We start from the raw sequence: 15,606 nt of genomic DNA on the forward strand, positions 1-15,606 counted from the left end.
AATATCCAGAGATACACGCTTCTGAATACTAGCTACATGTATGGAACCGTTGATCAACCGCATTCATCGTTATTTGTTAAGTTTCCAAGAGCCGCTTGACAACGTTTCAAACACTGAAGAGTTCGAATTTTCACATTTGAAAATTAACATTGTCTTCTTAAATAGTCGAAGAAAAATACAATGTCCAGAGGAAACTACAATAAAACGCGCATGAATGTCACCTTAAGATAGGGATATTGAAAAAAAATGCAATATCGAATGAAATTGAATATTTCGTAAAACAATAACAGTACTGTATCACCTTTCAACAGTCAAGAGTATTATCATACATTTTTGTATAATCATTCAGAAGAAAAAATGACACTTTCCTTCAACAGTATTATATCCCAAATGAATGTTATGAGTTTGTTTATGGACGAAATCGGTTATTGGAAAACTAACAAGATTTACATGTTTAAGTTAGCCTATTGTGATAGTTATGTGACTTACTTGGTATATAAACACTGATGCAGAGAGACAGATACTGCATAGGGATAACGTTATCGTAATCAAAAGAGAAAAAGATATACAGTAACAAAATGCATGGAAATAACTGTCTTGGCTTAATACATAGTTATAAAGTAAACATTGATTGCGAATGGGTAAAATATTGATTTATAATTCTAACTGTTTTAAATACTACTACATATGTATAGGTTTTCATTTTGTAACATGATCACAACGCGCACTGATAATGCTATAAAAGTACAAATATATAATGTCCAAATCCTTTTCGTTTTTATATTCAGAATATATTTTTCTGCCATAAAAAACATATATAAATTGCAGAAAAATCATCTGACTGAAATAAAAATCTTGTTTTCATTTTGAAACTACTTATAACTTACATTTGAATTTAATCTATCCTCTTCATCTATTCTGTCGTTGGAACGATGACTGTTTACATCTCCCTCCTCATCACTGGACTCGGGAGATGGAGGTGCGGGTGACACTCGTCCTGGAACGAAAATAAAGACGAATAATCGTTTGCCATTTATGATATTTAAGCCCGGTAACTGCTGAGGGCTCATGCAGACGGTGACAACTTCGGGCACACTTAAAACTGTCGTCCTATTGAAATGTCTTATTCTGAATACGTTAGTTTGACATATAATGCAGTCACACAACGGGCGTTAATTAGGTACCCAGAGGAAAACACTGCAATTCAAAGAATATGATAAAAAGAAAGGCCCCAAATGTTTAGACCGAACAATTTTGATTTCCTATGTCCTTTAAGAGAGGGCACATAGAAATAAAATCTGTAGTATTTTGTTACTTCACAATAAGAAAAAATGAGATATTAAAGGTTGATCCTTTACCCTAAATTGCAGGGAAAATATGTGGTCGGTTTATGAACGGAAAGCAATACGCTAAGATGTAACTGTGTCTGATAAATGCTTTCTGTCTTTGTGATAGACAGTCAACTTCAGTACAAACTGTGTTTGATAAATGCTTTCTGTCTTTGTGATAGACAGTCAACTTCAGTACATTTTGTTTGCTTTGTACTGAAGGATGAACTTCACAACAGAATCCGCTTTAATGCATATTTAAAAGGTGGTTGAGTTTGTTTTGTTCAATAACCAGTTGAATGCAATTCTTAAATACTATATTACAGGTTAATATATTCTGTAACTACCTTTTTGTTAATTAAAATGTAATAGCGTGCGTTTTTTCAGTGTTTCTTCAAACTTTCAGTCATTTCTAGGTCATTTAGAGGTGTTTCTCATTAAGATTCAACAGGCCTACTAAAAGATGGAATAATAACTCAAAATACCAATCCCCAGATGAGTCATGTTCAAATAATCAAATGAAAAAATTGGAAATATTAACTATGTGAATTCCGATTGTTATTTGTTATCCTTGAACATGACTTATTAAGGGATTGAAATTGTGGAAGGCTATATCATCACTTTAGGGGCTTGTTGAACCTTACCTAACATTATGTGGTGTAACGAAATCTAGGAAAAAACAAAAAGGTAACAAAATAATGATAAAATATCCGTGAAAATTACTTTATTTAAATATTTTTTTACCAAACTCAGGTAGGAAAAGGAGTACAAAGAGAAATTTGAAAACGAACACTGAGAAACACATATGACTAAATGAAAAGCAGTTGTTTAATAATACAATGGGCCGATGGATTTTCAATTGCAGCGGGTTTTTTTCAAAGTTCAACTTTTAGATACTACTCAGAGTTGTTATGCCAAACAGAATATCTCCATAAACAAGCAAGTAGTATGAACTACTAATCGAGCACGCGCTTCTGGTTTGATGTATTCCAAGCTAATAATTAATAAATGAACATTACCCCTTTTTTTACCAAAAACAGTGTTTCGATTGAATGTGATAAAGCGTAACTAGAGCCACAAAGCAGAATATGAGATTAACACACTACAAACCCTAATACAGTGCGTGTCATTTGACCATGACCATTTATAAACAAGTACTAAAATTAGGTGTTAGCATAATGTTTCCGGTAAAATCACTCGTGTCTGAATCGATAGGTGCTTATGTGTGCCATTCGTCATCATTAAGGTTTGGGTGCTACGTTTTCTTGAAGAATCCTTATAGCGTTTTAGGAGTCGACTGAACACTTTTGAAACACGCAATCGGTAAATTTCGATTTACCTTTTTGTGTTTTGATAGAACCTATTTCAATAGCCCTATTTGAACATTGATTAATAAATGTGTGTCGTCATACTATGACTTCATCTGATGATTTAAGATTGATTTGAATTAACCGATGATGTGCAGCTCGTCAAATTAGTAATTTCATTTAAGACTGATTCTGTGAATGCGGTAAATGGTATGTGTGCTGAAAGTCATTCAACATAATTGACTGCTCTGTATGTTGGAACGTAGACTCAACAGATTTATCTGACAAATTTGAAATCTGCGTCTGACTGGAAGAGTTTACATTTAAGGCTTTTGACAACAGGTTCTGAATATTTCATATGGACATCATCCTTTTGATAGAAGGATTGAGGGAGATATAACCTTATAATATTACAATATATTCACTGTGTGGTCGGAAAATAAGAAAAAAACCATTGACAACGTTTGTGAAAAATGAATACCCCTACTGACATCGCGTCGTCTATCCATCAAGTCCTAAGCTTGTCGCCTAGAAACGCTTACTCACTCTAGGTTTTCATAAACATAATATTTGCACAAAGTTTCAGTTACATCAAAAAACAAGAGACATAAAAATTCAGTTAATAACAATGGTTTTTGATTTATAGAAACAGTGATCTTAACCTTGATATGCATTTCATATAACACAAACTCTTTTGAGGAAATTGAACACACAGTTTCATCTAATACATAGAAAATAATAAAAGTAATAGAGCAACACTTAAGATTTTTCATTTATAGTAAACCTGACCTTGACTATTGATACACAGAGCATCTTACTCGTGATCATTCGACGAATTTATACTGGACAAGTATGGCTTTTAACAGTGAAGGGCGACAAATGGAATGATCATATAAATACAACAGCGGAGTAATGATGGAGATATATTACGGACGAAGAGATGTATGCCCTTCAATGTTATGGTAAGGGAATTAAATAGTAAGGTGACGCCAATGTTGGACCCATTAAGTCAGTGACAACACACATTCTTTTATTTCATTAGGGTCGTCTGACATAATGATATACTTTTGTAACAATCAGATTTAGGACGGAAAATTCTTAATCTTTCGCAGAGGCACAACGCATTTAGGGCCTAAACAGACAACATAATCTACGCCAATGCTGGAAACAGAAAAAACAACCATCTGAAAAAAGTCTTCAAGGTTTGCAGTCATATGATGTAATTGTTTAGTATGGACCTTGCCATTAAGAACACTCTAATGAAATTGGCCATTGTACCTTCCAAGACAACACTATCAGAAAACAGTTTTTTGGTGAAAAGGTCATAATATTCCGTCTTTGCGTATTACAGAGTTATCTTCTTTTGAGAGCAGGTATTGATTGTTACGTCAATTGTTAGTGAGAGTAACGTCATAATTTTTTGAGAAAACGACGTAATTTTCTCACACAAACCAATGACGTAACAATCAATACCTGCTCTCAAGAGAAGATAACTCTGCAATACGCAAGACGGAATATATATAACTTATCTTTTGTTCTTTTGCGTACTTAAACATATTTCCCGCTGTCGCATTATTTGCGTTTTTACGTGATCTGTGCGTTATGCTGATGTATAAAGTGTTTGAATAATTATGTAACCGATACATGCTAAAGTAAGGCATGTGAATCTACAAGCCATGCTTCAGTTACTGTACCAATTGTTAACATTATATTTACACCACTATAATATGTTTCAAACTCGTTAATTTCATTGTGTTAATGTTAGGTGCTTTCGTTTCAAAGTTTGTAAATTGTCGTAATACAAACACTATTTTATTGTATTTAAGGAGTTTACATAGCGTTCACCATATTTTAATTTATACTCTCTGAGGACTCAATGAAACTACCAAACGTTGTATGACTATTTTGCTAATAGAATTGACCGGGATCAAAAGTACAAAGTTTTCGGTATATCTATTGAAATAGACAATATTGACAAACTAAAATGTACATACATTCTCTATGCTTTTGTGCAAATAATGTTTCATTAGAAATCATTTATTTTAGACATGGTCAATGACAACGAACAATCAATGACAAACTCTATATTTAAACACCAATTGTACACATCATCTTTCTTAGTTTGTTTTGGTTTGTTTGTGTTTTACGTCCAATTAACAGCTATGGTTATTAAAGTAGTGCCAAGGTTTGGTAAAAGTTTTGAAGGAAAGGAATACTCGTAGAAAAACCTCCGCTGCGGCCAGTACCAGGCGACTACCCCAACGTAGGATTCGAACCAAGTAGTGGAGGGCTTGTGCTACAATGTAGCAGAATGTCAGAAGCCTTAATCACTCGGCCACTGCGGCACATAGCAACTTGCACAACATTTAGTATATCAGATTTTAACATACATTTTACATTGAAATTATATGATCGAATATTAACTTGGGTCGATCTCATTCTGTGATGAATCAAGTTGATCTTATATGAGACCAATGCAACATGAACTGTTTCTCGGTTAGTTGAATTTGTCTCAAAATTTTAAATCAAGGCCATGTCTATTATAACCAACCCTATGTCATCGACAAAAGCAAGGTTCATTTTTTAACTAAACCAACGAGTTGAGTTCTCTGACAAAACAAACCAAAAAAACAAATAGAAAAAAAAATTACCACATTTTTCATAGTTTAAAATTGTAGAACATTTTAGAATGTTTTGTGTTGGTCTTGCAGTGTTTTATCAAACACTTTAGCCCCTTATGGCGTTTTGTCACATATTGATTACAAGAATGCTAAAGGTAGGATTGCTGACAAAGTTTACCAAAGAAATATTTAAATAGGGTAAGGGAAGGATGCAGTCCATGTACGTTTAGATGTAAGTATCAGAGACAGCCAAGTATATAAGGAAACAGATAATAGGATGTTATTAGCAGTTATGATATACAATGTTTATTTATGATAGCAGATGTAACCTCACACAACTTCACAATTAACGCAACAGAATAGCTGCAGATGAACAAATAGGCATAACTTCCTGGTTATCTTCAGTACACGTACCGGTTAATGTGTCAGAACATGGTTTTCATGAAGTTGATCTTTTCTGGTAGTAACAGGATTTTATTATAAACCGTTGCTATTCGAGGCACATTTTCGCATTGCGTCGTTTTAACATCTTCAGGTTTATTCTAAACACCATTTTGGCTTATAGAGATCCTATATGTTGAAACCATTTATCTTCAGAACGTATTTTAGACGGTCATTTCAATACACCTTTCTCATAAGAAACGCGTTCATTGAAAAAGCCGTGATGCAGATAAAGATATATATATATATATATTGAACATATCACGCTTCAAGATGTTTGGTCAACCATGTTCAATAAATGGTAACATTGATAATTGAAAAGTCGAGGACAGCATTCTATTAACTCATCATTAATTTAAGGTTTGAAAACATTTTGCGAAACAATGGACATTTATGTTCCTTTGAATAATAGAAACAATATGTTACAAACGGTACAGCTTGACTATGAGTCTATTGCTTACGTTATAAAGGGAATTGGAAGGTACACTATATTCCTTTGTGCATTTGTATGTGTTTATAAGGTAACTCCGTAATCCTTAATGTCATAATGATAAAAATACACGCGTCTGCAGATGGTGACAAATTACTGGTGTTATGTTTTGGTAGATGCAATGTGGTATACTCTGCTGGTGGATTTCTTTGTTGCAAAGGTTGCGGGTAACATTGATAGCCATACGGTTGAATTAATCTAATACTCCTCTACGTGGGAAGTTTTTGAAATTTATATAATTAAGAAGTTTTATGCACCACCACTTCAGTTTAAACAGCAGATTAGATCTATTTGGATTTTAACCTTTTTCCCCCTAACGTCACTGATGAATGCTATGTAGGGTGAAGTGGAATTCAATTTTTGCATACACTATAAAACACCAAATTAATGGGTGCAATCACGTGTGTGCGTGTCTTATATTTATCACCCCCAGAATCCCATACATTGTTGACATTCAGTCATGTCTACGGTACCGGTATACATATGCGTTATTTAACTAGAGAACCAGATATAAACATAAGGGTCGAGAGAGTCCCCGAACGAAACCTATAACATACCTTCTCCTGTAGAGCCTCGTAACCTAGTTACTGGCAAGGAAGTCTCTGTACGGAGCTAATATCTCAAGACACTGGCAGAATTACACGCTCATAGTCTCTGAAATCCTAATCGTATTTTCTTTCAGAAGTCGCGAAGTCGTAGACGCTTCAAAGCATGTAGCCGTGTAATCGGGCGTTATCTTTTTTCACGACGTTCTACGAGCACAAACATAAAAGATTAACGTGGCGTCAAAGCATATTCCTGATGTGCTTTTGATCTGCTAGCGAGCGAAGCTAAACATGAAAGACATCCATACATCTAACGAAAGGTATTGAACTGTTCTGTGTTGTTCAAGTCTTAGCTAGCGTAAATGACCATTGACCGAAAAAGAAATGCTTTAAATTAGAAGAAAAAACATAGCTTCTAATTGGTTACATATGTGTTCGTCTGTGACAGTGTCCAGTTGTTAACTATATATATACTTTATATTAAATTGCTCAAATAACACTGGATTTTCATTAAATCTGATCACCAAATACAATATTCGACGTGTAGGATAAACCTTAACGACAAGAACTATTCCGTCTTTGCGTATTGCAGAGTTATCTTATCAGGTATTGATTGTTACGTCATTGGTTTGTGTGAGAAAATTACGTCGTTTTCTCGAAAATTGATGACGTTACTCTCAAAAACAAATGACGTAACAATCAATACTTGCTCTCAAGAGAAGATAACTCTGCAATATGCAAAGACGGAATTGGTGAATAATGTTAATCTTATTTTGGGCTATTCGTTTTAACACGGTAACCTTCTTAAATATCATCAGGTTTACAAGTGAAATATCAGAAAGACGCACAGTAAACGTAGCAGAACTTATGAATTATATTCTGTGTGTAATAATGCTACCCTAAATATTAGTTTCACCTGTTTTACATCTAAACACATCGTGACTAGTTGTGATCAGGCGTTTGATAATGATCACATAGAAATGTGCTAGTTTAAATATATACTTTATCAATTAAATCATACAAAAGGATCAGACAAAAAGATTTACAAAAAGAACGTAAAACACAAACACACACGTGATTGCAACTTTATTTGGTAAAAGATACAGTTTGCCGAAAATGAATGAACTACACTGCATTATACATCTCTTTCGTCCTTTTAGGGCTCATCGGTGACGCTATGGGCCAAAACAATGGATATCCAAGATGGTTTAAACTACAGTTGAATAAGAAGAGGGGAGGGGCGTCATTAAAATCCCTTAGCTTATGAATAGCAAAGCTTATAACAGCTAAGGTAACTGTCTTAATCATCTGTGAGGGGTAATGACCGGACATAAAGTGGGTGAAAAAGGATGTTGATTAGTCAATCCTGTTCGCCTTGATTTCTAGCAGGTTATTACAGAGTTTGAACTTGTATAAACAAATATTAAAATAGGTTTATTTTATCAGTGTATTATGTCATATATGAACCTTACATGGATGCTTGGAAAAGAGACTGATGTATCCTTACATATTACACGTGTAATAATATATTCATGAAAAAATATCGGATCCATCTTATTGTCATTTCAATGATTTTCTTATACAGGTCAGTGTTTTTCTTCAAATTGGTTTTGCTCTAAAATTAGTTTTTAGTGTTTTTGATCCTATTACGTTTATTCGAAAATATTTTGATGACACGACACAAAGGAAATTTTCAACAAGACGTCGTTAATTGAAGAATCTTTCAAACGATCTGGAACTCAGATGTTTTCTTAAAACAAAACGTATATTTTTGTTACATTGAATAAAAGTAAACATTTTGTGTTTGTTAAACTGTTTTGTTACTATGCTACATGTATAAGAAACAATACAACAAAACGGTTATAAATAGTCTTTATACTCATTTTTTTTTATTAAGTGAGTCTTATCAATTCACCAAATCATATGTACATGTGCCATTCTGTAATACACTGTATCCTTTTTGGATCAGTAAAGTTTGAGAAACCTCGTATAAACAAAAGCTAACCGGATTTCAAACTAGTGTATCATCGTTAGTGATGACATCTGCTTAGGTCCTTTACACATATACAAGCGCAAGCATTCTTTATATAGTTTTGGAACCGAGACCTTGGACATTATCCGGAACGATCTAGTCTATCTTTCACTTTGCAATTACAAAGAACCATGACGTATACGTAACATTAACAACACAAAATACTAATACAAAAACAAGTTGTTATCGTCTCTCTCTCTCTCTCTCTCTCTCTAACTTTTACCATTTCAAATTCAAGATGTTATTCGTTTCTATTTTTAGAGTCTGAAATCGTCGAGAGCCTTATAAATCGATAGATCTCTTGGGATTGTTTCTTCGTCTATTACGAATCAATGGATCCATTAACGTTGGAGATTGAATTGACTGCCGTCCTAAGTGATAAAGGATTAATTGATTTGACGGGGATATAATTCCATTCATTAAGTTTATATAGATCAATATTAACTATTTATCAGTGCTACTAATGGAACAATTACGTGTACGCTTGTACGACATAATAATAAAAAGAAACCGTAAATATATTAATTATACAATCATACAAAAACACAATTCGCTAAAATATCGGCTTAATCAATGATTGAAGCCTAAATCTTCTATATTCTTAAGACCAAGCATTAGATTCCTTTTCATCTAATGAATTTGTTGTTATAAGGATTTCCTTTAAACATTTAAAATATCAAGAATGAATGATTATTCTGGAAGATAACAACAAAGGGATTTGTTTCTTTGGAATGTTTTATGCGTCCTTTTTTGTAGGTTTTCCTATTTCGAATGCCTGAAAATTTTGCTAATATGAATCTTGCGTATTTATCATGATTGATAAGGTTTTAGCTAAAAGCTTGTTTAAACCCTGCAATGTGTTACAGAAACAAGGTTAAAAGTGCAATGCAATACTTACTATTTGCAAATACAATCAACATGCAATTCATTTTACACACAAACATTCTCTGTTTGACATAATGATTTGACTAGGAACATTTGTCATATAATGTACTCTTGACAATCGTTTAGTGAATGCGTTTGTACACAAGTAAGCAGGATTGAGAACTCGATTTGGAGAAAAGAATCGATGTTATGAAAAAATACTGCAAAAATGCATATACCTTAGACAAATCGAACCTACAAAACGACAACATTACTTAAGACTTTAGTAAAACATGCATGATATTTTTGTTTCCTCAACCTATTTTGATTGAGAGGAAGTAATCAAGAAAGATCAATTAGACAAGTAAGTCCATGTCCATAAAATACTTCACTAATGTGAATACTTCTACAAAATTATAATTATCAATTGAAACAAGCTCCTTCTATGGTTTTCTTTTAAATGAACCCATGGTAAATTATTAACATACCGTGGTAAACTGTACACATATCGTGATAAACTATTCAAATACAATGGTAAACTATTCAAAAACCTTGGTAAACTATTCTCATACCAAGGTAGACTATTCACAAACCGGTGTAAATTGACCATTACCATGGTACATGTAAAGCATTAGCAAACCTTGGTAAACTATGCACATACCGTGGTAAATTATATACGAGGTGGTAAACAATAAAAATACCATTGTTACCTAAACACACACCGTGGTAAAATATACACATACCTAGGTAAACTTTGCTAGGTAACTATGAAAACACCGTGATATATTGTCGTGGTAAACATCTGATTCGTTGATAATGTTGAATTGCCTTAAGAGCAAAGGACAACGTGCTGATGAAATAGCCATCTATTTTCATTAACAGAATAGCGAAAAAAAAACACAAACATGCCTCGTCAGTTAGTGATGCTTAAAACTTGATAGTTATCCAGGGTTACCACTTACCTATTGAATAATGCAATAGTAAAGAACATTTAGCAATGCATTATGTTAGCATCAATTTGTCTCTGTAGCAAATTGTAAATAATGTCTGCCTGTGTATTTTCATGTGTTGACCTTTAGAAATAATCAGATATATATTAATAATGAAAACTCAATCAATTATACCACATATTAGATGTGATACAGTATGTTCCGAGGAGATGTCATTACGTAAAAATACAATTGATGCTGGTAGCTATATCCGTACTCATGTATTGCCGTTACCAAACCGTTATGACACTGAGAGAATTGTCTCCGGCTGTATAAACCCTACTGACAATGCATCAAGCCTAGCTCGGATGTGACATACAAATATATATAGAATGTTTGTTAAATAAAAATCTCGCGTTTCCTTATTGGAAGTATCTATTTATAACAAATATAAAAAGCCTTCTATTGTATTTCGAGCAGACATATTTAGAAACAAAAAAATACAAGTTCAAAACGGAATTCCAGTATTAAATGACAACATGACATCAGTAGTGAATACATTTTGATTGAGTTGTCTTGGAAGATTCAAATTCATTCAAAATTAAATTTGAACGAAAAGGAAACGGAAAAAGATAAAATGTTTGTTTACAACTGACTTTACGTGTGAAAAAAAGTGAAGATAAGATGTATGAATATTGATTCCATAAATATAAAAACAAAAACAAACAAGATAAACTTCATTGGCGAACCATCACACGACAGAAGGGAAAAAAGCTTCTATATATTAAATGAAAGTTTGAAAAGCAAATATTTGGTTACAAGTCTTAATCGTATGCATCACAATTTCAATTAATTTTTAGAAATATTTCCAATCTATTATGTTTTAAACGGTATTTGAATAGTCCCTGCGCTATTGCAAAACTGAGACTTCATATACACGCTTTCATTCAGAGCTCACAGCAGATTGCATGCAGTATTCAGATTTTTATAGAATTATATTCCTCATCAATGTCCATACTATTTATGAAAATATGAGTTGAAAATGAACATGTATCACAGATACCACAGTCTTTACATGTCTAATTATCGAGAAGATTAAGAAACGGATACAAACGACCGAGTGATACAAGCTATCGGCATCAAGACATAGAGCATGCCCAAAGCTCATTCTTTATCTCACTGATTACCAGGAGCGGCAAACGAGCTCAGGGGGCGATATGCACTACTCTTTTAAACGAAGATTTATTACTTATGAACACGAACAATGTCTTATCCTTTACAGCATAACCCACGTTCTTTTGTCCTTTACAGAAGTTGAAAAGATTCCGTGAAATAAGATTCTTTGAAATGCATTCTACATACGCAAAAGCTATCATTTTTTTTTATCTTCAATAAGATCTGCGTGAACGTTCAAACGACACTACTAAAGTAATGACAACAAAAGACATGTTCAAAATTAGGAATTATGATATTTGCCGACATTTGAATAGAATAATGATTATTTTAGGGTTCATCTTGACGCTTCTTTTGTTGTAGTATGGTATCGTGTCGACCCGAGTTACGTTTTTCAACTTGTAGTATTTTCCTTTGCTTCACTACATCTGAATTAAAGATTGTTATATGAACGTGGATTATCTCCGGGTACTCCGGATTTCTCTGACATTAAGACCCCCTGTGGGCTAACATCCGGGCTAACATTTTTGACACATATAACTTGAAATAACTTGTTTCATAATTGTTCTACAATAAGTAAAGTTTATAACATCTTTCTCATCCTAAAGGTAATATTACCTTGGATGATGTTCGTACTTCGAAAGGTTGATTTGTGTTTAATTTGCCATGGAATCAATATCCTTCAACTGTACAAAGTGTAAAGGATATATTCATCCAAAAGATTCAGTGAATAGTCGAGCCTGCCACTTGCACGCGTATACATATTATCTGGCACAGCATGGGAACATCGCAGCCAGACTAACAATGACAAAGCCAATATACAAGATATCTTACAAATACAACAAGAAGTGTTCTACAATAGAAAATAGCACATCTCGTGTTATCAGAAGAAGCTAGATTTTCCAGTGGGAGACAGACAACGCTATCATGTCAAACGACTTAAAAGCCTATGGCACATTCACTGATAATTCAATCCATCAGGCAATGGTTTCTTTGCGTCATAAACAGTGTTTTTACTTTTATTTGAAAAACAAGCAATGACTGCGTGCTATGGCTCTTGTCCTACTCCGTTTGTGTGTGTGTCTGGTCGTTCTGAATTTTAAACTGTTCTCTCAGTACATGTACCTTAATAAGTATTATTTAACATGTATAAAGAAGGAAAAGACTGTCTAACTGTCAAAATTATTTATTTTTTTAAATTTCAGAACTGTCAATTTCATTAAGCATTTGATGGTAATATAAATGCTTAAGATCATTTTGAATTATTAATCGGCCGTAAAAACAATCAAAACAGTTTTTGGATTTCACATAATTAACAGCAAAGAAAGATATGTGTTAAACACCCTAATTGCTTGTTCTCATATCAAATAATTCTTAACACAAAAAAGTAAGTTTCATTTGGTGCATAATATTCAATATATCTTAAAATTAATTGTTTTGGAAAGAGTCTATTTTTGTATATTTTGATAGTTCGATTTTTTAATCCGAAGTATTTAGTAGCTTAAAATTAGCTTATAGAGCCACTAATTAATCCATGGTTCTTTCACTTGAAACATTCACTTCATTGCCTGCAATATATATCAATAGGTGCAAATGCACCTATCGAGACATTTTGATGGCGTCAATGAATTGTAAACGTGAAATGATAAAAAGACTTAAGTGTACTTACAAAACAAATTAATGTACTTAACAGTTGACATTAAGACTACAATGAAACCGTATGATTTAGCTGTTTCAATTATAACAACAACTGTTAAAGAACGTGAACATCATAACTGTACTGCAGCAACGGGCTGGTATACCCAAAAGATGGAGGGGTTTTTTTTGTTTGTTACTGAGAGTCAAAAGCCCTTGTCTGCTTTCACGGGGCTAGAAATACATATTTCACCAGTCCATATGCGAATTCCACTAACCAAATATTGTTCAAAGTGATCAGTAGTATTATTAGTCAATCAAGATAGCAGGTTTTAGACTCGCTAATCCAGATTGAGATTAAACTTTCTCAGAGTAACGAGCTTCCTTGACTGTCTAGCCTTGTTTTGAATTGACTTACTCCTTTATCATCTATATAATACTTTATACCACCTACCGGTAGCATGATTAATTAATTCAGCATCGCCAGGTGACGTCTTGAACTAGAAATAGTCCGAATGAAGAAATGTATAAGGTAGCAGTAAATAATAGATGATAAACAGTTTATCACACTGTGCTTTCAGGGTTGGTCGTTAGAACAATATTCTCATCGCGAGCACGTGGATAAAATATCGAGTCTACCTGAGATGACCTCTCGATAAAACAGTGTGATAATGTATACTTGTTACTTTATTTGCCGTGGCAAGAAATACTTTTACCAACACTTCCGTTATTTTCTATTTTCAGTTTGTGTTAATGTTAAAAGAAAATGGTCTCTATCTAATACCAATGTGGTAGGGTGCAATCACATGTGCTTGTATTACGTGCATCGTATTTAAAGTTCTACCAACATAATTGTTACTGTATTGAAACGTAGCTGAATTTATACTTGAGTTGATTGCGATGATTTAATTGAATAAGAATAATTACACTTAAAGTGACAATCAACTGGTCTTCCTTAGGTAATATGTTCATGTTTCTTTTATAAAACCCCAATATGCATATAGTTAATTATGTTTTAACATAAATATATTGCAATTGTGCAAAAGTACACACGTGTACTAATATATACGGGGTTTTAATATGCGATGTGACACAAATTAGGCCCTCGTGTCAATATTTGAGCTGATTACTGAGTGTAATATGGAACAAGTCATGCGTTATTCTCTATTGATCATATTTATGATCGTGATAAGGGTTGTTCTACTTGTCCATATTCGTTTAATCGGTTCTTAACATTTCAGAAAAAGAAAAAAAAGTGAATTATACCCTTTTTCTGTTGTTCACTGATAATTTCAAATCCGAATAAAATATTTTCATATACAGTATGTAGTAAATGAAAAAAAAAGGTTATGTTTTAATTACTTCCCTATCCTACCCCGTGTCTGGCCCCTCCGGTTGATACAGGTGAGGTTATGATTATGATTATATGACATCCTCTAACTATCTCTTTAGTGCTTTCATTGAAATGTAATGCTATCGTTCATCACGATGCATATATAATAATGTGATAACTGCCCATTATACTTTCCATTGCGATTTTGTCATTGAACGCTTGCTATTAGTCCTTTACTCTGTCAGGAAACTGTGATGAATCGAGCTTTGTCAGCTTGAGCTAAAATATTGATAAATGCGAACTTTTTAATAATTTTCTGCTTATTTCTGTCAAAATTTATGGATTTCAAAATTACTGATGCATAGAAAACACGTTGAATCCCAGTCACTGAAGTTCCATTTTCGATTGAGTTTTTTAAAACTAAATTAATATTTTAATTTCTCATGGCATATGCTTTAAAAAAAAAAAAGATAAAACCGAAGGATCACTAAAACCACAATTCGAACTCGAAATCGATAAAACAATGTCATATTATAAATAAAGGAAAAATATATACACGGATAACTCAGAAAAATATCGATTCAACTTGTCACTATATTACTCACCTGTTAATGTTACTGAGTAGGCCATTCCTATAATGATGTATTTATATGGTCTTTACAATGGGCGCATTACATATTCTCGACTCCGGTTATGTAATAAATCTCACCTTCTTCCTGTATACTATTCGCCAATATCGGGGTGTTAATGAAATAGCAAAGGCGAGGCGACATTAAGATAGTGGTAAATTATAACATGCTTCCATTGTGACGCCTTTTGTTAATTGGAACGTGATAATGCCTTCACATATGTTAAATGTATACTTAGACAGTGATGTCATCACTAACATACAGTATCAAGACCAGGTT

General features: G+C 33.2%; 1 protein-coding gene across 1 annotated transcript in view; it reads right to left on the reverse strand.

Moving 5' to 3' along the window:
- LOC110461295 overlaps positions 1-15,606 on the reverse strand; it is a 47,104-nt gene that overhangs the window by 15,856 nt on the left and 15,642 nt on the right. Inside the window, exon 3 of the mRNA XM_021514717.1 lies at positions 888-997. Coding sequence (XP_021370392.1) covers positions 888-997 — 110 coding nt within the window. The remainder of the gene's footprint in view (positions 1-887; positions 998-15,606) is intronic.

Source organism: Mizuhopecten yessoensis, unplaced genomic scaffold, assembly GCF_002113885.1.
Source record: "Mizuhopecten yessoensis strain PY_sf001 unplaced genomic scaffold, ASM211388v2 scaffold10603, whole genome shotgun sequence".
Taxonomy (NCBI): Eukaryota; Metazoa; Mollusca; class Bivalvia; order Pectinida; family Pectinidae; genus Mizuhopecten; species Mizuhopecten yessoensis.